The sequence below is a fragment of the Arachis ipaensis genome, chromosome B05 (genome assembly GCF_000816755.2).
Source record: "Arachis ipaensis cultivar K30076 chromosome B05, Araip1.1, whole genome shotgun sequence".
Lineage (NCBI taxonomy): Eukaryota > Viridiplantae > Streptophyta > Magnoliopsida > Fabales > Fabaceae > Arachis > Arachis ipaensis.
Genome location: NC_029789.2, coordinates 135,565,346 through 135,589,646, shown reverse-complemented (window position 1 = coordinate 135,589,646; position 24,301 = coordinate 135,565,346). Strand labels below are relative to the sequence as shown.

Genomic DNA, 24,301 nt, shown 5'->3' with positions numbered 1-24,301 from the left:
TCTAGCAGTATCTTTAAACACAATGTAATTTGGATTAACTTGAGAACAAAAATTTAAGGATTTTTCGTTAAGTAATTTTTTAACAAGTGAAAGTGTATTTGCTATCATCTCATCAAGTATATATCCTTAGTACAATCAATTTAGGTGTATCCAAATTATTCTCAAATATTAACCACATGTTAGCAAAAACATAAAATACCCCCTCTAATTTAAAATTAATTTTGATAAAGTAGAAGAGTTAAACTATTCTGTACCAAGCAATACTTGTCTTTTGATGTAATAAATTAATAATACATCATCAAAACACTTGTAAAAACATTTTTATATAAAAAGAAATAGAATTATTTAATAAAATTGATATAATTAAACAATTATATAAAATATTTTATATTATAAATATATTAAAATTAAATTCAAAGAATTATTAAATATTTAAATTCCATAAATAACATTATAAAAAAAGTGACTTTTTTTATTCCTTTTATACATAAGTTCACACAAATAGTGCACTTCGCCACTTCCTTTATAGGCAAAGTACAAACTGCGAACATTTAAAACGAAAACATTTCAACAATAGCTGTCTCTATTAGCGGATATGGATATCAATACTAATTACTATTAATCTCTGAATATTTGAAAAAATTGAATAAAACAAATTCAAAGTCCATCAGGGAGGGAGGAACCAAAATGGAAACGACGGCGGACCCTCCACCACAGCTATCACCGCCGCCCCCACCGCCCATCTCCGAACCCATATCGCCGGAAAACGACGTGGCACTGTCCCCACAGCTCAACAACTCCTCGGAAGACCAATCATCCTCCCTCCCAAAGGAAACGACACCAGAAACCGCCGTTTTGGAATCCCCAGAAGATTCTTCTTCATCTCACCAACACGCCCCACCCGACCCCAACCCCGCGGCTCCCGGTCCTCCCCGCAAGCGCCGCCGTCGTAAGAAATTTTTCACTGAGATCAACGGCGCCGCCTCCATCGCCGCCAGGAACCGCCGTAACGATGTTGCCAAAGACTGCGATGTCGAGGCCCTCATCGCCATCTCCGTCGGTTTCCCCGTCGACTCCCTGACGGAGGAGGAGATCGAGGCCAACGTCGTCTCCACCGTCGGCGGCTCCGAGCAGACCAACTACATCGTCGTCCGAAACCACATCCTCGCACGGTGGCGCTCCAACGTCGACGTGTGGCTCACGCGCGATCGAGCCCTCCAATCTATCCGTTCCGAGCACAAAGGGTTGGTCGATTCCGCGTACCGGTTCCTCCTCGAGCACGGGTACATCAATTTCGGCATCGCGCCACCGATTAAAGAAGCGAAGTTGAAACCTTTCGATGATTTCGAAAGAGGAACGGTAATTGTGATTGGTGCTGGGTTCGCAGGTTTGGTTGCGGCGCGGCAATTGGTGTTTCTAGGGTTTAAAGTTGCGATTTTGGAGGGAAGGATGCGCCCTGGTGGGCGCGTGAAGACAAAGAAGATGATGGGTGATGGAGTTGAGGCTGCAGCGGATTTCGGTGGGAGTGTGCTTACCGGAATCAATGGCAACCCTCTTGGGGTTTTGGCGAGGCAATTGGGTTTGCCTCTTCATAAGGTTAGGGATCTTTGCCCTTTGTATATGCCTGATGGAAGGGCTGTTGATTCTGATATTGATTCTAGGGTTGAAGTTTCATTTAATAAGCTTTTGGAGAGGGTTTGTAAGCTTAGGCAGGATATGATTGAGGAGGTTAAGTCGGTTGATGTGCCGTTAGGGACGGCGCTGGAGGCGTTCCGGCGTGTTTATAAGGTTTGTGAGGAACAGGAGGAGAGGATGCTGTTGAATTGGCACCTTGCTAATTTGGAGTATGCTAATGCTACTCTGATGTCGAATTTGTCCATGGCATATTGGGATCAGGACGATCCTTATGAGATGGGTGGTGATCACTGTTTTATCCCCGGAGGGAACGAGATTTTCGTTAGGGCGCTTGCGGAGGATTTACCAATTTTCTATGGGCGGACTGTGGAGTGTGTTAAGTATGGATCTGATGGGGTGATTGTTTATGCCAGCGGGCAGGAATTCCGGGGGGACATGGTGGTTTGCACTGTGCCATTAGGTGTGCTTAAGAAGGGGTCTATCGAGTTTGTCCCTGAGCTTCCTCAGAGAAAGAAAGATGCAATTCATAGGTTAGGGTTTGGGTTGCTGAACAAGGTTGCTATTCTATTTCCATATAATTTCTGGGGTGGGAACATTGATACGTTTGGTCATTTGACTGAGGACTTGAGTATGAGGGGTGAGTTTTTTCTGTTCTATAGCTACTCTTCTGTGTCCGGAGGCCCACTACTCGTTGCCCTTGTTGCTGGGGATGCTGCAATTAGGTTTGAGATGATGTCACCGGTGGAGTCTGTGAGAAGGGTTTTGGACATTCTGAAGGATATATATAACCCAAAGGGAATTGTTGTTCCAGAACCTGTTCAGGCAGTCTGTACGCGGTGGGGGAAGGATCACTTTGCTTATGGATCTTATTCTTATGTTGCTGTTGGGTCATCAGGAGACGATTATGATATTCTTGCAGAGAGTGTTGGAGATGGGAGACTGTTCTTTGCCGGTGAGGCGACCAGTAAACAATATCCTGCGACAATGCACGGAGCATTTCTTAGCGGAATGAGAGAGGCTGCAAACATTCTGAGGGTTGCAAATAGAAGATCTTTGGTGCCAGTTGACAGAACAAGAAACACCAGAGAGAGTGATGAATTGAACAAATTGTTTATGAACCCTGACCTCAAATTTGGGAGCTTCTCTGCTTTGTTTAATCCAGAGCCAAATGATCTTGATTCTATTGCATTACTACGCGTTAAAATTGGAGAAGCGGTCATGGACTCTGGCAATCTTTATCTTTACGCCATGGTTTCGAAGAAGCAAGCCGTTGAGTTGAGTCAGGTGGATGGAGACGAAAACAGGATGAGAATGTTAAGCCACAATTTTGGGGTGAGTTTGGTTGGGAGGAAGGGCTTAACTAGTGCTGCTGAATCTATTATTGGCAGCATAAAATTATCGAGATCCAATCTTATTGAAGCAGAAAATGGTCTGGTTCACCACATGAATTCTTAGAGCATCATGGAGAACAGAGGCTCATTGTTAACTGTATTATTAAACTCAGATATTTTCTGTTAGAAGTTAGAACTACATAGTTTCTGACCATTTTTCCCGTCATTGTTACCCATTTTTAGCATTGATGTTCCACAAGGAACAAGGCTGTAGTGGCTTCTTTATGATTAAATATGAATGTAGAAATATTAATTTCCTAGTTGGTTACCAAGATTTCTCAAATAATATAATCTATTTAGCTCCTTTGTGCCAAATAAAATGCTTCAAGGTTATGCGTTCAGAATTTCTGATCTAACAGTCATAGTTATGCACTTGTGAGTTCCAACTTTCAACATCATTTTTTTCCTCCCACGGCATCTCTTAATCCGGCAGGTCAAGAATTAATCCGCTGCAAATCTGAGCTTTATTTAAGGGTTTGCCGTTGGCTAATGGGTTGTGGCATACACGGGATTCGAACCTCCAAAATTTGCTTAAGCAAACGAGTGAGCTGACCACTTGATCCACCCAAATTGGTTTTTAACATCATTACATTGTGTTTATTGGACAAAGCAGAGTAGTAATCCACTGAAGCAAACCAAAGCGCCCTCTCATTTACCATAGTGGTCCCCAGATAGGTCCTTTCCAGTGCTGAGTCACTAATGTGGCTATCTTTTGCCACACTGGATTGTCCCAACTTGCCACACTGGATTGTCCCAATGACTAGTTGACATGAATACATTCTAATTGGACTTAATTTGGTCACTCCCCAATGTATAACCCTATATCAATCCCAAATGTTTTGAAGCACTCAGATCATTTGCAATAAGCTAATGTTGAGAAACCATGATAGGAGGTGGGAGCACTGTTGTGGATAGTTATATCAGTCACCTTCTAATGAGTACTGGACGAGGACACAAAACTGTGGGAGGTCAATGTGGGTGTCAGAAGGATGTGGTTGTGGCTGTCATCTGGTTTTGAGGTGGTTTGGAACAGATTTGAATCCAAACAAATTTTTATTTAGTTGTCTCAATTATAATATAAGTGAAGAAGTTAGTTCTCCTTGTTGATTTGTTAGTTCTCTCTTTTTTTCAGCAATTTTTTTTTATTTCAGACAAGTGAAAAAGAGTGGTGTGAATTATTTGTTCGGACTGATATTGGACATGATGAAGCTGGAAAACCAAAACCTTACTCAAGTTGATGAATTAAAGATAAACTTTGCTTGGAGACTTGAGAAATTGGAAGATGATGTTAAGAGTCAAAAATTGATTATCCATTTGGTTGTTTTGGTTCTATTTCTAGTGGTAGTGTTCTTTATAGTGATGTTATGTAAAGCGTGAATAGTGTTTGTTGTTCTTTAATGGAAAAACTACCAAAAGTACCCATGAAGTTTACGAACACTTACAAAAGTACCCATAAACTAAGGAAATTAACGCCGTACCCATGAAAGATGGGTTCCGTATGACAAAAGTATTCAAATCCTAATTTTTTGTTGATTTTTTAATAAAATTCCTAAACTACCCCACCCTAACCCCATTCTACCATCACTCCCTCTCTTCTCTTCTTCCTCTCTCCTCACTTATCCCTCAAAAATCCTCACAGAGTCACAGAAACTCTCCTCCTACCTCCTCATTGCTGTCCGCCACCCACCTACTCCATTATCGCCAATCTCTTCCCCTCTCACTGCTTCTCTCTCTCACTATTAAGGTGACTACAACACCTTCATCGCACACCTATGACCCAACCTGAGGAGAATGCTGCCGTGGCGCGCCTGTTGCAGACGAGGAGAACATCGTCGTGGCGCGTCTGACCCAGCCGAGGAGAACACCGTCGTCGCACACCTGAGAAGAGAGAGGGGTCGTGGTACTCTTGCATGCAGACGGTAAAGAGAAATCAGAGAAGAAAGGGAGGCGGCACTGTGGATGGAGGTTCTGCCATTGACGATGTTAGAGTCGGCCGGCGAAGAAAAAGGTATTTCTTTTTTTTTTAAATATTTTTATTTTATTTTTCTTCTTTTCAGAAATTGATTTAGTTACTACTAAAATGATATTGTTCTATATTTTTTTTAAATCTGCTTCTATTTTTTATGAAGGCTGAGATTGATTTATAGAAGATCTAGTTGATGGCTACTTCTACTTCTGATTTTTGCTGAAATAAATTTCAAATTGGATAAATAGATTTGTTGATTTTTTATGGTTGATGGCTTTTTCTATTTCTAGTTTTGCTAAAGTGAATTGAAATTGGATGAATGGATTTGAAAATTTTTATGTTTTGAGTATTTTTTTTGTGTTTGATTAATTTGGTTTGGGTATGGATTATAAACTTATGAGTGAATCGGTTGAGACCCGATTCTCTACCACCACCACCACTACCATTGATTTCGGTCTGGTTTGTTGCAGGAGTAGTTTTGGATTCCATGGCAAGAGTTGGTGCAAATTGAGTTATGAAAGGTTGAAAAAGTGAGTTGAGGTTGAGTGTAGGGTAGTTTAGGAATTTTTTTAAAAAATCAACAAAAAATTAAGATTTGGATACTTTTGTCATATGGAACCCATCTTTCATGGGTACAACGTTAATTTCCTTAGTTTATGGGTATTTTTGTCAGTGTTCGTAAACTTCATGGGTACTTTTGGTAGTTTTTCCTTCTTTAATTTATGTAATTAATGAACTACATGAAATATATGAAGGGTAAAATACTATTTTAGTCTTCAACGTTTGTGCCAAATTTTAATTTGGTCCCTAACATTTCAAAAGTCTTATTTTTGTCCCAAAAAATTTCAAACAGGTTCAATGTGGTCCTACCGTTAAATTTGACACTAATAGTTAGCGGAATGAGTGATGTGAATGTTAATAATGTTACTAGTGAAGTCATATATTCTTTCGTGTGTTAGAAAAATATAACTAAAACCTTTTTATAATACTTCTTCTCCTTAATTTTCTTTTTATACAAAACTCCAAATCCTAACAAACAATCATCACTGTTTCAAAATCAAAGAAAATTTTTTTTATATCAATGATCATTGATGAATTGATTTTACTTACATACTAAAATCAAATGCTATTCGCTCTTTAATATGCGAATTATTTATATTAAATTTAATGGTCTGACAGCATTGAATCCACTTAAATTTTTTTTGGAATTGAAATATAACGTTTGAAAATTTTTAGGATTGAAATAGGATTTCCTATTTCAAACGTTAAGGACTAAATTAGGATTCAGCCTAAACGTTGAAAACCAAAATAATACTTTACTATATAAAACGAATGATGTTTGTTCATGATATGCTTTATACTGTAATTGATTTTGTCCATAACAAGATGAAAATGAAGATGATGAAGAAGAAGAAAAAGAATATACTCTGAATATTTGGGATTGATTTAGGGTTATATATTTGAGGAGGAACCAAATATGGTCTAATTAAAATATGTCCACGTCACTTAGGCTTAGTTTCGTAAAACTTTTATTTTTCAAAAGTAGTTTATAAAAACTAATTTTTAAAAGATAATTTTTTAAAAGTTGTAGCATTTATGTTTGGTAAATCAAATTAAAAATAACTTTTAATATATATATAAGTAACAACAATTGCATTTGGTAAAATAGCTTTTAAAATTTAAAAATACTATAATAGACATAAATGCAAACATTAAATTTAAAAATTAGTTTACATATAAGGTGATATTAGATTTTTAAATTTTGAAAAGTACAAGCCAATTTTAAAAAGCTCTATCTTAGGTGCTTTCAAAAGTACCCCAATCTTTTAAAAGTTGCAAGTACAAACACAAGCACATCATCTTTTTTATTTACCAAATATAAAATGAGGAGCTTGAGCTTTTAAAAAGCACAAATACCTCTTCAAAAAGTTTTATTAAACCAAGCCTTAGGCCCAGTTTGGCTAAACTTCGGGCACCGGATTTGGTAGTCCCAGAACGTTTGGACCATTAAATGGTCCCATAACAAAACATAATTTTTAAGTTTTTTTAATAACTACTAAATAGTCCTTTTTTAAATTTATTTACAAATTAACCCCATATATTTTATTTAATTATAAAAACGATTTTTTATTTTATAAATAATTATTTTATTATAAATCTATCATGTTTATTAACAATCAAGAACAAAAACAATAACGAATTAGATCTTCCGTTGATCTTAATAAATTTTTTGGCTATTCCAATCGATTAAAAGATTAAATTTGATCCGTCATATTCGTGAGGAATCATAAAATCGTGTTTCCTTGAAAACCAATTGATTGGACTATCAAACCAATTGATTGAATTATAACTCAATCGATTGGATTACTACTCAATCGATTGGATTACAGTTTACCACTAAACAATCGATTGAAAATTGCTGGGCAGCATGGTTTTTGCAAAATCAATCGATTGGTCATATTACCCAATCGATTGAACGATGACTAAAAATGTGTGTTTCGTACAATTCAATTGATTGTTTAGAATTTTCAATCGATTGAATGCTTCAAAACAACCTAGGTCTCACAATTCAATCGATTGCTTTTGATACCCAATCGATTGAATTCATGAAAACAATATAGACATGCCAAATTCAATCGATTGAAATTTGTACTACGCCTATTTCAATCTTGTTATCGTTTTTAGAAATTATCTTGTTATTCATCTATCTTATCTTTAAAATTCTATCTTCAATTTTTGCGGTTTTATTTTAATTAGATACTCTAATCTTATCTTTTCTTTAATATTAATATTATAAATTGGTGAATAATCCATCACCAATTATTCAATCCCACCATTGAAATCGTATATCATTTTTTTTATTATAAAAAATTTCATTGTTTTTCTTTGGAACATCCATCTACTCAATATCCAATTTTTTTTTAATTCTTTATCCGTCTATTTAATATCCACTATTTCTTCATCGTTAATCTATTTCAATCTTGTTATCGTTTTTAGAAATTATCTTGTTATTCATCTATCTTATCTTTAAAATTCTATCTTCAATTTTTGCGGTTTTATTTTGATTTAGATACTCTAATCTTATCTTTTCTTTAATATTAATATTATAAATTGGTGGATAATCCATCACCAATTATTCAATCCCACCAATGAAATCGTGTATCATTTTTTTTATTATAAAAAATTTCATTGTTTTTCTTTGGAACATCCATCTACTCAATATCCAATTTTTTTTTAATTCTTTATCCGTCTATTTAATATCCACTATTTCTTCATCGTTAATCACCGTTGCAGCAATCAGCAAAGGTCCAATCAAGTTTTTCATTGTAGTGTTCAGAAAATAAACCATCGTTTTGATTACAAAATCGAGGTCAGTGAATAGAATCTCTAATTTTGCAATTATTCGTTTCGATACTTTATTCGTGAAATTGATTGTGTAATGAAAAAATATTTTTTTATCTTTTATTAATTTACAGATATTAAAAAATACTAAAAATAAATAGATGTTATTATTTTTTATTATTAATTAGCTAGCAATCAGGGACGGACCTAGAGGGGATGAGTAGTGGCCTGGATACCCCAAAATTTTAAGAAACTATACTTATCTATAACAATATATAATGGGAATACAGAGGGTTTGGTATCCAATATTTTTTTCCTATTTTACCCCTATCTTTATAATCTAAAACTACATACTCAATCACGTACTCACGTTCTGTAAATTTTGCATTAACCCATGACAGAATGATGTAACTGTTTCACTTAAAAAAATTGCTCACTCTCAATTGTAAGATTATAAAAATGGCTCCACTTACACTATAGTTTAAACAAGGTAATTTTTTTAATTAAATGTACAAAGAATAATTTTTCACTTTAAATTATTAGCACACTTCAATTGATTGAATTTGGCATTTCCATATTGTTTTCATGAATTCAATCGATTGGGTATCAAAAGCAATCGATTGAATTGTAAGACCCAGGTTGTTTTGAAGCATTCAATCGATTGAAAATTCTAAACAATCGATTGGATTGTAAGAAACACACATTTTTAGTTATCGTTCAATCGATTGGGTAATATAACCAACCAATTGATTTTTGCGAAAACCATGCTGCCCAGCAATTTTTAATCGATTGTTTAGTGGTAAACTGTAATCCAATCGATTAAGTTATAATTCAATCGATTGGTTTGATAGTCCAATCGATTGGTTTTCAAGGAAACACGGTTTTATGATTCCTCACGAACGTGACAGATCAAATTTAATCTTTTAATTGAATGGAATAGCCAAAAAATTTATTAGGATCAATGGAAGATCTAATTCGTTATTGTTTTTGTTCTTGATTGTTAATAAACATGATAGATTTATGTTAAAATAATTATTTATAAAATTAAAAATCATTTTTATAATTAAATAAAATATATGGGGTTAATTTGTAATTAAATTTAAAAAAGAACTATTTAGCAGTTATTAAAAAAACTTAAAAAACATGTTTTGTTATGGGACCATTTAATGGTCCAAACGTTCTGGGACCACCGAATCCTGAGCCTAAACTTCTTAAATAAGTTCTTTTGAAAAATGAGCTTAAAATATAATGACTTTTATTAAGGCTCAGGATTCGGTGGTCCAGGAACCTTTGGACCACTTAGTGGTCCAAGTAAAAAACATGTTTTTTAAGATTTTTTAACAACTGTTACATAGTCCTTTAACTAATTTCAATTATAAATTGACTCTATATATTTTATATAATTATAAAAACGATTTTTTATTTTATAAATAATTAATTTATCATAAATTTATCATGTTCATTAACAATCAAATACAAAAACAACAACAATTAGATCATCCATGGATCCCAATTTTCTTAAAATATTACATTCGATCCGAGACGTTCTTGAGGAGTCATGAAATCGTGTTTCGCTGAAATCCAATCGATTGAACTATCAAACCAATCGATTGAAATTGAACCCAATCGATTGGATTTCAGTTTATCACTAAACAATCGATTGTATATTGCTGGTAAGCATGGTTTTGCATAAATCAATCGATTGGTGAAAGTAACCAATCGATTGAACAATGAATTAAATGTGAAATTTATGTAATTCAATCGATTGGTCACGGCTAAACAATCGATTGGTCTCAATATTCAATCGATTAGTTACGGCTAAAAATCGATTGAACTTTGCACGTAACTTCTAATTCAATCGATTGGTTTGAAACTTCAATCGATTGGAAAGTGTCCTAAATGTGTTTTTTTCAGCTTTCAATCGATTGGTATTGTAATCCAATCGATTGAAATTTCAAAATCGCTATATATTAAACCCAAACCATGCGTATTACAATCGATTGGATTACAATATATAGCGATTACAACAGACTTCTAATTCAATACGCATGGTTTGGGTTTAATATATAGCGATTTTGAAATTTCAATCGATTGGATTACAATACCAATCGATTGAAAGCTGAAAAAAACACATTTAGGACACTTTCCAATCGATTGAAGTTTCAAACCAATCGATTGAATTAGAAGTTACGTGCAAAGTTTAATCGATTTTTAGCCGTAACCAATCGATTGAATATTGAGACCAATCGATTGTTTAGCCGTGACCAATCGATTGAATTACATAAATTTCACATTTAATTCATTGTTCAATCGATTGGTTACTTTCACCAATCGATTGATTTATGCAAAACCATGCTTACCAGCAATATACAATCGATTGTTTAGTGATAAACTGAAATCCAATCGATTGGATTTCAGCGAAACACGATTTTATGACTCCTCAAGAACGTCTCGGATCGAATGTAATATTTTAAGAAAATTTGGATCCATGGATAATCTAATTGTTGTTGTTTTTGTATTTGATTGTTAATGAACATGATAAATTTATGATAAATTAATTATTTATAAAATAAAAAATCGTTTTTATAATTATATAAAATATATAGGGTCAATTTATAATTAAAATTAGTTAAAGGACTATGTAACAGTTGTTAAAAAATCTTAAAAAACATGTTTTTTACTTGGACCACTAAGTGGTCCAAAGGTTCCTGGACCACCGAATCCTGAGCCTTTTATTAATAACAACTTTTAAATAAGTTATTTTGTATTTGAAAAGTTATTATAGAAGTCTTTGTTTTAAAGTTGTGCATTAAATAGGAGTGATAAAATAGCTTTTGAAAATAGGAGAAGTCACATTTTTTAACTTTTTCAAAAGCTCTTAAATAACTTTTTGAAAAATTAAAAATTTATCTAAAAAATTGTACCAAACACTATTAATGTAACTTTTTATAAATCAAAAGCTAAAAAAAAGTAGTTTTTGGAGTTTCCAAACGGACCCTAAGTCGTTGGGACAATCTAAACAAAAGATAATCCCATCAACAGTCTAATACTTGACTCAGTACCTAAAAGGATTTTAGGGACCATTATAGTGTCCGAAACTCTATCTAAAAGACTACTAATAATAAAGACTACTAATAATAAAATTGAGATCTCCATGCCAAATTAGATAATTGAGTGAAACTCAGACAGGAACCACCACGGCGATTTACTCAGCTAATGGCTGCGTTTCGTTATTTATGTTTCGCTATTTATGTGCCAGTTTGGTGATTCTTTACACGCGTATTTAGCCAAGTATGTAATTCAACGTTTTATCTTGGCTTCTGCGAATACAGAAAATTATCTACGATTAGTAACAAGTAATAACTAATAACCGTTCCATTCTTTTCCCATCATTGCTCGTCAATAACTTTATGTTCCATCCAAACACAATAATGAGAAGCAACATGCATATCTATCATGATTAGAAATGTCATTCCTTAATCACGATCTTTTCAGATTTTTGTATGAATATCACTCAACTTAAACAACCGCTAGAATTCATCAATGTACATCTTTTATGCAGAATTTAAATATATTCATAGTATTGGAAATCATGAAAGTTCATACAAAATGATCACCTTCTAGTGTGGCATGATAAAATTAGTGATTGTACGTCAAAATTCAACCCATCTTACTTCCGGACAATGTTCCATTACTACAAAGAACCTGGTAGTATAGATATCAGATACAACAAATTAAAAATACGATCTCAACAACAGAGATGTGATACAAAGGAATCAAGAAGCTGGCCATGCCAATCTAGTAAGAAATTGAAAAAAATTATAGAAGGGGAAAAAACAAAATCTAAAGATAAAATGCTGATTGATCTAGCTGGACATCTGGACTTGATCATTAGATTGCAATGCTTGAGAGGCGAAAAACCTCACATCAACATCTGGATCCTCACTGAGCTCAACCAAACAGGGACGGATGGTGCTCTCAGCAACCTTCATTGTTCAAATGGTATGTAATTATAATAAAGAATTTTGCATTCTATCAAAACACTAAGATAAAATAGAAGTCTGGTGAGAAGTAATTGGATAACGTTTTCCAAGTGACAGTTACCAAGGAATATGTTAACCTATGCTAATTCAGTAACTACTAATTTAAACTTTTAAGAGAAACCAATTCACCATAAATGGAATTACAATCCATGGAAGTAACATAAAAGACAAACTTAAATGGGCTACTTACCGACTCATCAACAATTGGAATGAGAGATTGCAACACTTTAGCTACATTGAATTTGATATTGGGTACCCTGCAAGACAGACATTCCATGAGCACTTGGTTCAAATAAAAGATACACAACAGCAGTGAGAATTCAGCAATTTTACCTATCTTTAGATGCATTAATGACCAGGGGAAGAAGTTTTGAAGTAGTGATTTCTGTGCCTAGAACAGGAGCTAGGAGTGAAATAGCATGCAGAATAGTCATCCGATACAGATAATGCGGATCATTAATCATGTCCAAAACCTGCAAATGTTATAAGCATTCAGATTGTGTAGTAAGATTATTGCAAGTTGCAACTCAAATTTGACACAGCAGAATTTTACCCTATGTACCACAGTCCAAGAATAGTTCAGATGCTATTGAATCAGCTATATATCACAAGTAATTAAACTACCCAAGTATGGGAGCATGTGCTCAATCCCCGATGTGAAAAATATGATCTCAGAGCCTGATTGTTCCCTCAACATTATTAATGACATCCTGGGACTAAAATATGCTTCTACATTTTAAGGTAAAACATATTGCTGATGCATATCAAATAACCAAAATTCATCTGCTAAAAAACCTGGGGAATGATATGCTGCATTGCCCACTCTGGTCCAAATTCTTCTGCTAAGCGTTTTACATTATTAGCAGCTGCATCACGAATTGAATATACCTACAACCAATCAATGCAATCAATAAAGTCAGTATTCTACAACATAAATTGCAACTTTTCTGACTTGGATTAAGACAGTTATAATTGGCTGAATCAATGGAAGATACTATTAAAATCTTCCCCCAAATACAAGGCATGTCATCTTCCTTTAGTCCTTTGGCAGATGGCATTACCAATGAAATTGCAAACTGCATTTCATTAGGATGGGAACATACAGAGAATAAGCAAAGGAAAAGAAATCCTCCAAACTAAAAGAAAACAGAAAACCAAAACATTAGTGAAATGTGGCTTTCTAGTCTCAACATGCCTTAGAAGGAAAGCCTTCTCCGAGAATAACTGCCCTGTTAAAATATCTAGTTTCAAATTGGTACTTCTATCCCTCTTATAGCCTGTCACACCAGTATCTTTCTACCCTCGTTTTTTAAAGCCAAAGAGACATTTTTTCAAAGCATATTACATAGAAATAACAGATAGAACCCAAGTACTAAGATATAAGAGTAAAAAAGAAAATCTGTATCCAAGATGAAAGGTTTCAAGAGTTATATTAGTCAACTCAGTTATACCCAATAAAATGGGAATACATTAGATCACAATTTGGTTGCTTTACAAACCTTGTCTTTTAGCCACTGCATGCAAAGAGCTCCAAGCTTATCATCAAAAAAGCCTACACCCAGCTGACTTGCTAGTAAGGGTATATATTCTATGATTGCAAGTCGAACTCTCCAGTGCCGATCCTCAGCAAGTTCAACGATAGCTGGCAACAGGGATTGAGATAACAGGTCAATACCGATAACCTGCATTCACCATGTACATTACAAAGCATCATCAGAGAGAATAATATGAAAGATAATAATGATTGGAATGACGATTGTGATTATGAAATAATAATCACTGTTGAGCCACAAACCTGGTTCACTTGATCAAGCTTGCTAATAATGTTTAACCTAACATCAGGAAACTCGTCTTTCAAAAGAGAAAGGAAGATAGGAAGAAGTTGCTCAATTGTTGCATCCTACAACCATCAAAAAACCACATTAACTTCAACAAGTAGCACGCATCAACTGATTTTTAACAAGAATTGAATTACATAAGGGGACCATTTCAAGTGTTAGATTAAAGTATGTTGGGATCCAATTGCAGATTATGACATCAGTACCATAACGGAAGTATGGGATTTTAGTGGGGTTTGATCTGGCCATAGAATATATAACACAATAGCTAGTTTTCATTCTGTGGTTATCCCAAATTCTTATCAATTGGTATCAAAGCCTTCCACCAACCTTCTGCCATGTCTTTTAATTACTATATGTATTGGTCTTGCACATTGGAGAGAACACAGACCAAATCCATCTTAAGACATATACTGCAGAAGTATTTAGGTATGACAATCTCACCTCATTACATGTTAATGGAAAATTGTGAATAAGAAAAAATCATAGGATTATGCTCTGCAAGAAAGCGTGAGGATCCAGAAACTCAGATGGTGAGATTAAGTGCAAAAAAGTTGGCATACAAATATAAGGTACCTTAAACACCTAAAATTCAGCCTATTCATCAAGAAAGATCTTCCAAAAAATTTTGAATAAAGATGTCATGGGGCAACGTTATAAATGTTTAGAAGAAATTTAATGGTCAACAAACTTGAAAAGATTTTCTTAATATTCTAAATTATTGTTCCAACAAACGACCAAGCTATATGTTTTTTCCCCTTTATAGCAGTGGAGTATAATAGATACATTTTATATTGCTATGACATATGTGCTTGGAAAGAGATTAATACCTTCCCTAACACTGGTGCCATTCCCATTATAACAGAAGCCAAGGCAGAGCGAACATGTTGACTTGAATCTGTCGATAACTCCTATAGCAAGAAGATTTTATTGGTCAACACATCTTCAAACATTGAAATTGAGTACGAAGCATGCAAGTGCTTCTGTTTCTGTGGTGACAGGGAGAAAACTGTACCTTCACACAAGGTAGAATATGCTGAATGGCAAGTTCAGGACTTAATATTCGGGAAAATTTAGTCACTTTCCCAGCAGCAGCAATACGTACTTCAGCCTCATTATCACGCAGTAAGCGCACATATGCAGGAACCAATTCTGACCTAAAAATGCATTACCATATAAAGAATCAATTAGAATCTTGGAAACAAATACATTAGCAAAATATCAGTGATCATAAATCAAATTGGATGATCTTCAGATAGCACCATCAGGAAAAAGCAAACAAAAGTATAATGACAACCAATCATTCATTCAGCTGGTAAGAAACATTACCTGGTGGGTTCAGGACCAACAGCTTCACATAGCTCATATAATTGATTAGCAACCATGTAACGCACACGCCATGACTTATCCTGGTCAAAAAGCAATTCAAATATGTAACAAAACATGCAGAATCACAATTTGGAAACAACACAAGCAAGCCAAAACGAAAAGAAATGTTCTTTTTATCTATATTACAAATAGATATTGTCATATAGATGCCTTTAAAATGGAAATACAATGGGACTATGAACATGAAATGAAAAATCAAAAGTAAAGCAAGACATTCCACCACCCACAGACCTGCCACCCAGGTTTAAATCCCATCCATTTATCAAATAACTCCAGACAAGGTAGCTATTCATAATTCATGAATAAGACACATTCAACTAATGATTAATGAACACCACCCAGATGCAGTGGTTACTCATAACTCAACCAGAAAAGTCATTCAACTGTCAACAATTCTAGATGCAGTGGTTTGTCAGCTTTGTCAAGAAGGTTTCTCCTAGCCTTCCTCACAACACAACAGTATCCAAAAGACCTGGTGAAAATTTGCTTTTTAGCCAGCCAAAATTTGTATACAAGGTATGGTTCAAACTTCAAAAAACAATAAATAGCTTAAAAAATAAGTGCAAATTGAAAAATACATAAATATGACAAACAAATGGAGAATTCTCCAACATATATATGGCCCTCCAAAAAATCCTGTCCCATTAATTTTCTATATCATAAAACAGAAATTTTATGTTGATACAAGTTTCAGATATACATTGTTCCATCAAAACGGAATAAATAAATAACTGCCAACATTATGCCTAAAGAACAAAGTATTCTACAAGTGCTACATTTGATGGAGGGCAGTAATCACACAAGGACTCAGCATAGGATATTCTTGTATTATTGTAAACCAAATACAAGGAGAAAGCTGCAAGAAAGAGAGACATCATCTCATTGTGTAATGTGTTTACTAGTTCATGTCAAGGACTCAAGGTTGAATATACATGATTGAACAAAGACAATAGACTTAACAGGCATGGAGTTCAACCATGAACTTGTTATAATTGTTGGCAATTTCTTTTTCTTTTCTTCCTATTAAAATACCAATAAAATGGTAAGATAGACTACAAATCTTCCCATTTAATATATAGTCAATGCTCAATATACCTGAGAGAAATTGACTATCACAGGAAGAATATGTGCAACACAATCTTGAAGATCCAACAATTTCCCAAGAGCAGCACAGCCCTCAACAGCAAGTAGCCGAACTGAATCTTGATCTGCAAGAACAGGAATGGATAAACTAACAATAGGTTTGGTAATACTACCCAGTATATGAACACACAAGATCAGACCAACTAAGCAGTAAAATATCTAAGACGAAATGTAATACGTATACTTTTATGATTTTTTTATTTAACATTAATGATGGGGGTGGTGAAACTAATCATATATAAATTTCACATACCATCATGTGTGAGGTCCTCAAATACAGACATGATATCTGTTTTCAAGTGAGCAGGTTCAACAGTGGCAGCAAACTTTCCAAGGTTTGTGGCAGCAGATCTCCTAACCATTGGCATATCATCTTGACACAGCTGACCATATATGGTCCTCAGTTCAGTTTTCATTGCCTCCGGTGCACTAGGGTAAGCAATATGAAACAAGCCACACGAGGAAACTCGTGCTGTGAACCACTCACCAGCAGCCAACCTCTACACAATGAAAATTACAGAAACAATATAAAGCAATAAATGCACTGTTTTAAATATAGAGGTCCTAACTTCAAATTGGATTTAACTGCTCTAAGAGTACCACATGCACTTTATGGAGTACATTACCAATTATAGCTGTTAAAGAGAAAATCAAGTGAAATGATTGTTTTACATTTATAATCTCTTGTTCAGGTGCATGTATCTTTCAAGATCCTACAACACTGATTCAATCCACGAATGGTTATAATTGTGTAATTTTACTCTTTAAAAGTGAAGAGTCTGCTTTGAAGCAAACAAATTTCAAACTCCTTGTACAACAACAACATGAAACAAGAGTGATATGAAACAAAAATGATAACAACCGTACACTAGTTACTACCTTAAATCAGCTTCAATTGGGCACTTTAGTCTCTAAAGATAAGAGTGCATTTTAAAATAACCATTCTAAACTCAGCATCACAAACACAAAGGTAAATGCATTAACAATAACAGCCATGCACATGGTTACTACCTTAACTAAAGGAATGAAGTGCTCAACCAAGTGTTGTTCCTTCATCTGAGCACCAATCCTACACAGAGACTCCACAGATTTGTCCCTAACACAAGTTTCCTCAACGGTGCATAGGGTTTCCAACGGTGGCAACAGGACGTTGGCGTACTCCACGCCTCCGACGTAGGGTACGAAGACGCCAAGCTCCTCGGCCATGGCGAGGAGGACCTCATCGTCGTCGTCATTGTTCTCGCTGAGGAAAGGGATCAGCTCCTTTCTGGTCCTCTCCTCACCTAGAGCACGTGCGATCGTCGAGAGCCTCCGGATCGAGTTCAGCCTTAGCTGAATGTCCTCGTTCTTCAGCTCGTCGATGAGAACCGCGATCGGATACAGAGGTTGATCCACCATAGCCGCCATCTTCGTTCGGCACCACCAGATCCTCAAAGAATCTAAACAAGAAACAATAATTTCATTTTCTCAAAAAAAAAATCAGAAATCTCCAAATATACGACTTTCGATCGATTTCCTTTTTCCAAATCTAGAATCAGGTTCTTGATCTGAACCAATGGCGCGCAAATTAAGCCAGGTCTCAGGGTAACAGGTAAAAAGAGTACAAGAATATTAAAACATGAAATGAAAAGCGAAAAATAAATAAAAGAGAGAGGAAAGTGTGTTGAGAAGTTTCAGAACCTTGAGATTGTTAGGGTTGGAAATGGACGTGGCTGGAGGAAACGGGAGAGAATTGAGAAATGAGAAGGGGGGATCCGGTGTTTGGAGAGAGAGATAGAGTTGTTATTAACTTATTATAACTTTGGCTGGAAAACCACCATTTTCCACGGTATAACTGAGGATTTACTCTTTATTTTCTTTGTATTGTTCATCGTTGCCTTTTGGCTGGAAATCTTCAAGTCAAATCTAGCTTGACCCGTGACTTTCTGCCCGACCCGTTTATAAATGTATTACTAAATTAAGTAAAATTTAATTTGTACCTTCTGAATTATGAAAATGTTTCAATATAAAGCTCGTCCTGTCGTACCTAGTGAATTAGATTGTGTTCAAGGAAGCAGCTGTATTTTATATTTTGATTATTTTTTATTTATTTTTCTAATTTAGTATTATTCTAACTTATTATTGAATTAAGTAATTAACTAAATCATGATTCTTGTAATTTTATGTCTGATTACATTTTGCATTTATACATGTAGCAATAAATTAATTTAGTATATGTTTGGATTAGCATTGAGAAACATAATTTTAATAATTGAAAAGTCTTGAATGCTGAATTAAATTTGTTTGGATAATTTTTTTTCAACATAATTTTATACTTAAAATAATATTTTGTGGTTTTGTTTTCAATTCTTATCGTTGAGAATTGATTGCAAAATTTATTCTCTCAACTATTCTTTATCATCTTCTTCATATTTTTTATATGCATGATTATCTTCATTTTATTTTACAACTACTCTTTTTTACCTTCTTTATCTTTCATATTCATTTTATATTCATTTGTTGTAGTGCATTTCAACTATAATTACTTTTGAATCAAAGTATTTAAATATAAACTATTTTTAAACAAACTTAATTTTAATCAAAATCAATTCTAGTAGAATCAAGTTGAACTCAACCTCAATTTACAAAAACTAAACCAAACATACACTTAGTTTGTCAAATAAATAGGATATAACAAATATCTTGATTGCATTGTTTATTACTTCAAACTTTAAAAAAAATTCCTAAATTTTGGTCTCTATTTCACTTTTGGGAGCTATACGCTATATGTTAGGTTCATCTTTTCAAAATAAAAAAGTTATGCCAACGAATTAATAATAAGTTTTAATAACTTTTAAGAAATCAATAATCATGTTGTTTTAATTTCGTAAGCTTGTTAAAACACATTTTTTCCTAAATTTAAAGTGAAACACAATTTATATTTCCATTCTTATTATTTTTAATATTTTGAATATTTTTTTTGGATTCAAACATAATTTTTTTTATTAACATTTATATTTTAAATGGGATTCAAAGAAATGTCCACATGCTTATTTGCTCATATTTCACTTATCGGGAAATACTTGAATGTATTTCACTAGCAAGCCAATATAATATAAGGTAAATTAATGAAAAAAAAAAGTAAATAATTGAACATTTTTGAAATAAATAAAAAAATATTTCTGGTAACTTTTTCATAAATAAAATATAAAATTTAACAAATTAAAAGGAATATAGTACAATTTGGCTTTCTAAGTTACAGGGGAAAACGCTTTGTAATTTCATTATAGACAAAATAAAAATGCCTAAAATCGCAGCAGAGGTATCCGACAATCACTTGACAGTTTCATTACAATAGTTATGTGACAAAATTTTGTGCAAGTAAACATTATTACCCAAGTAAAAATGCTTAACAAGAATGTTAATAACTTAGAATCATTGATACTGTCTCAATCCTTAGATCTGAAACAATCAAACATCCTTGTCCAGCAACCACTTCTCACATGTTCTTGCTCAAGAGGGTCCTTAAAGTTTGCTTTCTCACCTAACTCTTCAAATGAATCCACAAGGTTCTGGAGTCTTGCCACAAACTCAATCAAAAGGGATGTAAATGTTGCTAGAGACAGTGAACTAGCACTTTCATATGTCCTTGATTCCTCCTCTTTAAACACTACATCTGTCTTAAAGGAAATATGAGCAGGCCAAGAAGGCTGTTTCTTGTATATGTTTTCTTCAACGAAACCTGGTGGTCGCGCCGCAGTTTGTTCATCCCAATTTTTTGGAACGTTAACTGATCTTAGGTCGAGGACAGCTTCGCTGAGAGACTTGTACTCCAAGAAACGTCTTTCATCGTCCATGTTTGAGAAATCTTGTTGTTCGCCCTTTGGTCTTGGCCGGTTTCCAATTTCCCAGCTCTCAGAATTTACAAGGATGAAAGACTTCTTATCAATCTTCTGTTGCAGTTCTTCTGCTGCCTCGTGTACTTCAAACAAAATGTCGTCCTGACCCAGCTTCTCCATCTTTTGAACTTTGTTTCCGAGTTCCCGAAGCACTTTTGCTGCTTCAGCGCCTACCTTCTTCAGCTCACTTTGGAAAACTTGCCTCTTCTCAGGTGGAGCCTGATAACCGAAAAGGAATCTTACTGACTATTAGAATCATTACCATACCGTATTTATTATTTTGATTTGTTTAGCATCGATAAATACCTTGTATCATATTTCATACAATTCAGATATAAACGTTTATCCTCCATTCTCTATTCTGGTTTCTAACAATAACATTTATGTTATTCAGAAAAGAAAACAAAAATCTTGGTATTGAAAATGAAATTTTGCGAGCTATTTAACAATTAGAAGCTTTCTGTATCCCCCCAAGAGGGAAAAGTCCATAACATAGTGAGTAAAGGAAGCATCAAAGGAAATCTAACTTCCATGTGTCAGGATCAGAATTTTTCAATGCAGACCTCATTCCAGTTAAGTTACTCATGCGTGCAAATGATATTATATCGTTCGACTCAAATGTCGAGTACTCGAGTATATTCTCAAGTGAGGAAACGGGTATCAACCTTTCAGTATGGTAGTTACTAGTTAGTATGATTAAAGAAACATAAACTCAGGAATAAAAGCAACGCTTGGTCTAACTGAAATGCATATGGGACATAAATGAATTTTTCTTCTGAGAGGTTTTAACAGAGACCAGGCTTAGGCATACCAATTGTTAGTGCTTGGTGGTAATCATGTATAATGCCCTTGCCCAACTAAGGTTTAAGCTTGTTTCATGAAACAAAAAATGATATATTGTTTGAAATAATTTGAAAAAAAAAATGAACTAGCAAATTGCCATTGTGAAGACTTAATTTGATGTGCAGAAGCAAAATCCTATACCTTACAAACCATAGTCATAATTAGGAATCCTAAAGATTAAGAGTCGCGCAGTGCTATTAACTTAGCACCACAACACTGCAGAGGGAGCCTTACTAGCTAAATCAGCAAGTGATTCAATAGATTTTCAATCCCACTTAATTAATCAGAAACTCTCAATGGAATCAATTGTTTTGGGAAAAGAAAATAAGGGTATGCTTGGTTAGGGGGTAAAAATGGGGTAGAAAGTTTCATGAAAAAGTTTGATGTGTAACAATTATCAGCCTATTATTACACTCCAACGTCCAACCAAACATACCCTAAACTGAAAGAAGTAAATCATGAATAAGAAAGAGCATTAAAATTGTAGAAAAGAAACATTAAAAGATAAAGGGAACACTCACAGGCTCTATAACAGAATTTGGCAATTAAGAAGTACCTGTATTTCAGAAAGTATACATCCATGCATAGCCATGACCATAAACGCACAATGCCTTAATGCTCCACCTACTTTCACATAATTATGCCAAGGATATTTAAACATTCTGTAGCGACCATGAGGTGGCTCCCAAACAGCAAAACCTAACTTCAATCAACAATATGTTACTATGAGTCATGAAGATTACCAATTATACTTTGATTAAACAGAGATGGTAAACTGAAGTAAATGTGATACCAATGCTTCCTCTTGGCTCGAAGATTCAACAGCCGATCTGTAGCCGCTGTAAAGCGGATCATCAGAAGCTTGGTAGGTAAGAATTTTTGAGGGTATTCTCTCATACTCAACACAATTAAGGTAGTTATTGACAACACCTGAAAAACAAGCCTAAAGAAAGTTATTCAACCCAAGAAATAACATTATGAAGCAGCAAACCTATGTAGTAGCAATGAAAAGTTCAATGTGAAATCAAGAAAATGTTGTAGAGAGGAACCTTCCAAAGATTTCGCGACCCCCATGAAATTCTTCCCCACAAGATTATGCAGATCCTCACCAGCCCAGATTGGAAATATACATACATTTACTCCAACAGATACAGCAGCACCAATCGCAATGAGCAGAAACCTGTTTATAGACGTCTGAACAAACTCTCCAGTTCGATATCCGGATACAATGATGTAGCAAAATGTGATCAAGAACACTCGGAAACCATATTCATAAGCCTTCAATGTCGGGTATAGTTTAGCATAGGTAGCACAAAATCCTATATCAATCACACATCATGTCATTAGTGTTAGAAATATAACCATTCACATGTCCTTTTTCTATCATCTTAAACTTTTGGAAAAGTAATTTCATGACATAATATCAGAGCTTCTATGACTTAAAAGTCTAGAGTTCGATTCTTGTTCACCCAAAAGAAAGAATTTCAACATAAGGCCAACAAAAAAAAATAAAGAAAGCATATGCAAAAAAATTCACGTAAACCTAAAAGAGGCGTGAAATGACTGTTATAAATGTAATCATTCATGTGTCTCTTCCCGTCAACTTTAAGTTTTTGGAAAAAATAATTTCATGACCATCAAAGATAATCAAGAACATAAGCAAATAGAAGCTATTATTGGAATATTATCTTACCTGCAATGAAGATGCTGATAATAGTATAAAGAACTTGCCAGTCACCACCCAATGTTGTTAACTCTCCTATTCCCAAAGCAAGTCCTCCAGCTGACAAAGTCCCAAGTCCTCTGTTAAGCCCTTTGCTAAGAGTTGCACCTGCAGAGAAGAGCATGCAAACTTGTTAAGCAAATCATATTCTTTAATCAATGATTTCTGAACCTAGCTTAATGAAGAAGTACGGAATTTGGAATATGCAGCAGAGAAATTTAATTTATAGACTGGTGTAAAATATGTTAATAATCATAACATCTACAACATTAAAAAGGAGGGGCATTTATGCAATAACTAATCCATGAAAGTTCTAAATAACATAAATTTAGACCAGAAAGCCATGTCAACTTAATCTGTTGATCACAATGTTTACTAAAGGCAATTTTATGTGAGTTTCTTTTTTATAATCTTTAAAAAAATAATCATGAATTCATGGGCCATCAACCAACACATTATTAATGAACAGTGATTCTGGCCCCAGTACCAAATTATTATGACATGTACATTTAAGCTATCTCAAAAGAAAAATGCCAGAAAAAATCATTTTTGTCAAAATCTCATTTGATAAAATAGTTTGACATATTTATCATGAATTTATTTTGAATAATACACTAAAAAGCATGACACTTTGATTAATTATTCCCAACACTAATACTGTTAATTTATTTTATCAAATGCGTATACTTAAGTTCCATGAAAAGTTAGTTGTAGCTTTTTTAATTTTAATCTTATTTTCATTTGATACCGAGTGGCATCTGCCCCACCGACCAAACTTATTGTCAACTACCAAGACTTATAACAAAAGAGCTTAATTTTGATATGATAACTTCAATCAATTTAAACTGTTGATGTTTGTATAAATTCTCTTCACACATTATACGAAAATTAAATTGGAATAATGTGTTATTTAGCATTACGTTGTTGAAAGATTTTCTATCGAACAGTTTTTATTGTCAGTTGATTAGATTTTAACTTTGATGTAAAATATCTTGAGCAGTAGTACAATCACATATGTTATTTTTAATAACTAATTATGAAGTCAATATAAAAAAAAAAAATTTATTACTGTTATATAATTAAATATCATATAAAATTATTTTCTATTGA

General features: G+C 34.1%; 3 protein-coding genes across 4 annotated transcripts in view; 1 reads left to right on the top strand and 2 right to left on the bottom strand.

Moving 5' to 3' along the window:
* On the top strand, nucleotides 508–3,341 carry LOC107644322 (lysine-specific histone demethylase 1 homolog 1). The gene has a single exon (XM_016348162.2). The coding sequence runs from the start codon at nucleotides 688–690 to the stop codon at nucleotides 3,088–3,090; it is 2,403 nt and encodes an 800-aa protein (XP_016203648.1). The 5' UTR covers nucleotides 508–687; the 3' UTR covers nucleotides 3,091–3,341.
* On the bottom strand, nucleotides 11,887–18,619 carry LOC107644321 (protein phosphatase PP2A regulatory subunit A). The gene is made up of 13 exons (XM_016348161.2): nucleotides 18,428–18,619; nucleotides 17,759–18,186; nucleotides 17,001–17,247; nucleotides 16,700–16,812; nucleotides 15,545–15,624; nucleotides 15,231–15,372; nucleotides 15,046–15,126; nucleotides 14,173–14,277; nucleotides 13,877–14,059; nucleotides 13,173–13,265; nucleotides 12,711–12,850; nucleotides 12,568–12,634; nucleotides 11,887–12,320 (listed from the first exon to the last, which is right to left on the bottom strand). The coding sequence occupies exons 2-13, from the start codon at nucleotides 18,152–18,154 to the stop codon at nucleotides 12,201–12,203; spliced, it is 1,767 nt and encodes a 588-aa protein (XP_016203647.1). The 5' UTR covers nucleotides 18,155–18,186; nucleotides 18,428–18,619; the 3' UTR covers nucleotides 11,887–12,200.
* LOC107644320 (aluminum-activated malate transporter 9-like) overlaps nucleotides 19,983–24,301 on the bottom strand; it is a 9,430-nt gene continuing 5,111 nt past the window's right edge. For both annotated transcript variants that reach the window (XM_016348160.2, XM_021102909.1), the window contains exons 2-6: nucleotides 23,162–23,299; nucleotides 22,518–22,787; nucleotides 22,262–22,398; nucleotides 22,025–22,171; nucleotides 19,983–20,844 (exon numbers count right to left, since the gene is read on the bottom strand). In XM_016348160.2, coding sequence (XP_016203646.1) covers nucleotides 20,176–20,844; nucleotides 22,025–22,171; nucleotides 22,262–22,398; nucleotides 22,518–22,787; nucleotides 23,162–23,299 — 1,361 coding nt within the window. In that variant the 3' untranslated portion in view covers nucleotides 19,983–20,175. The remainder of the gene's footprint in view (nucleotides 20,845–22,024; nucleotides 22,172–22,261; nucleotides 22,399–22,517; nucleotides 22,788–23,161; nucleotides 23,300–24,301) is intronic.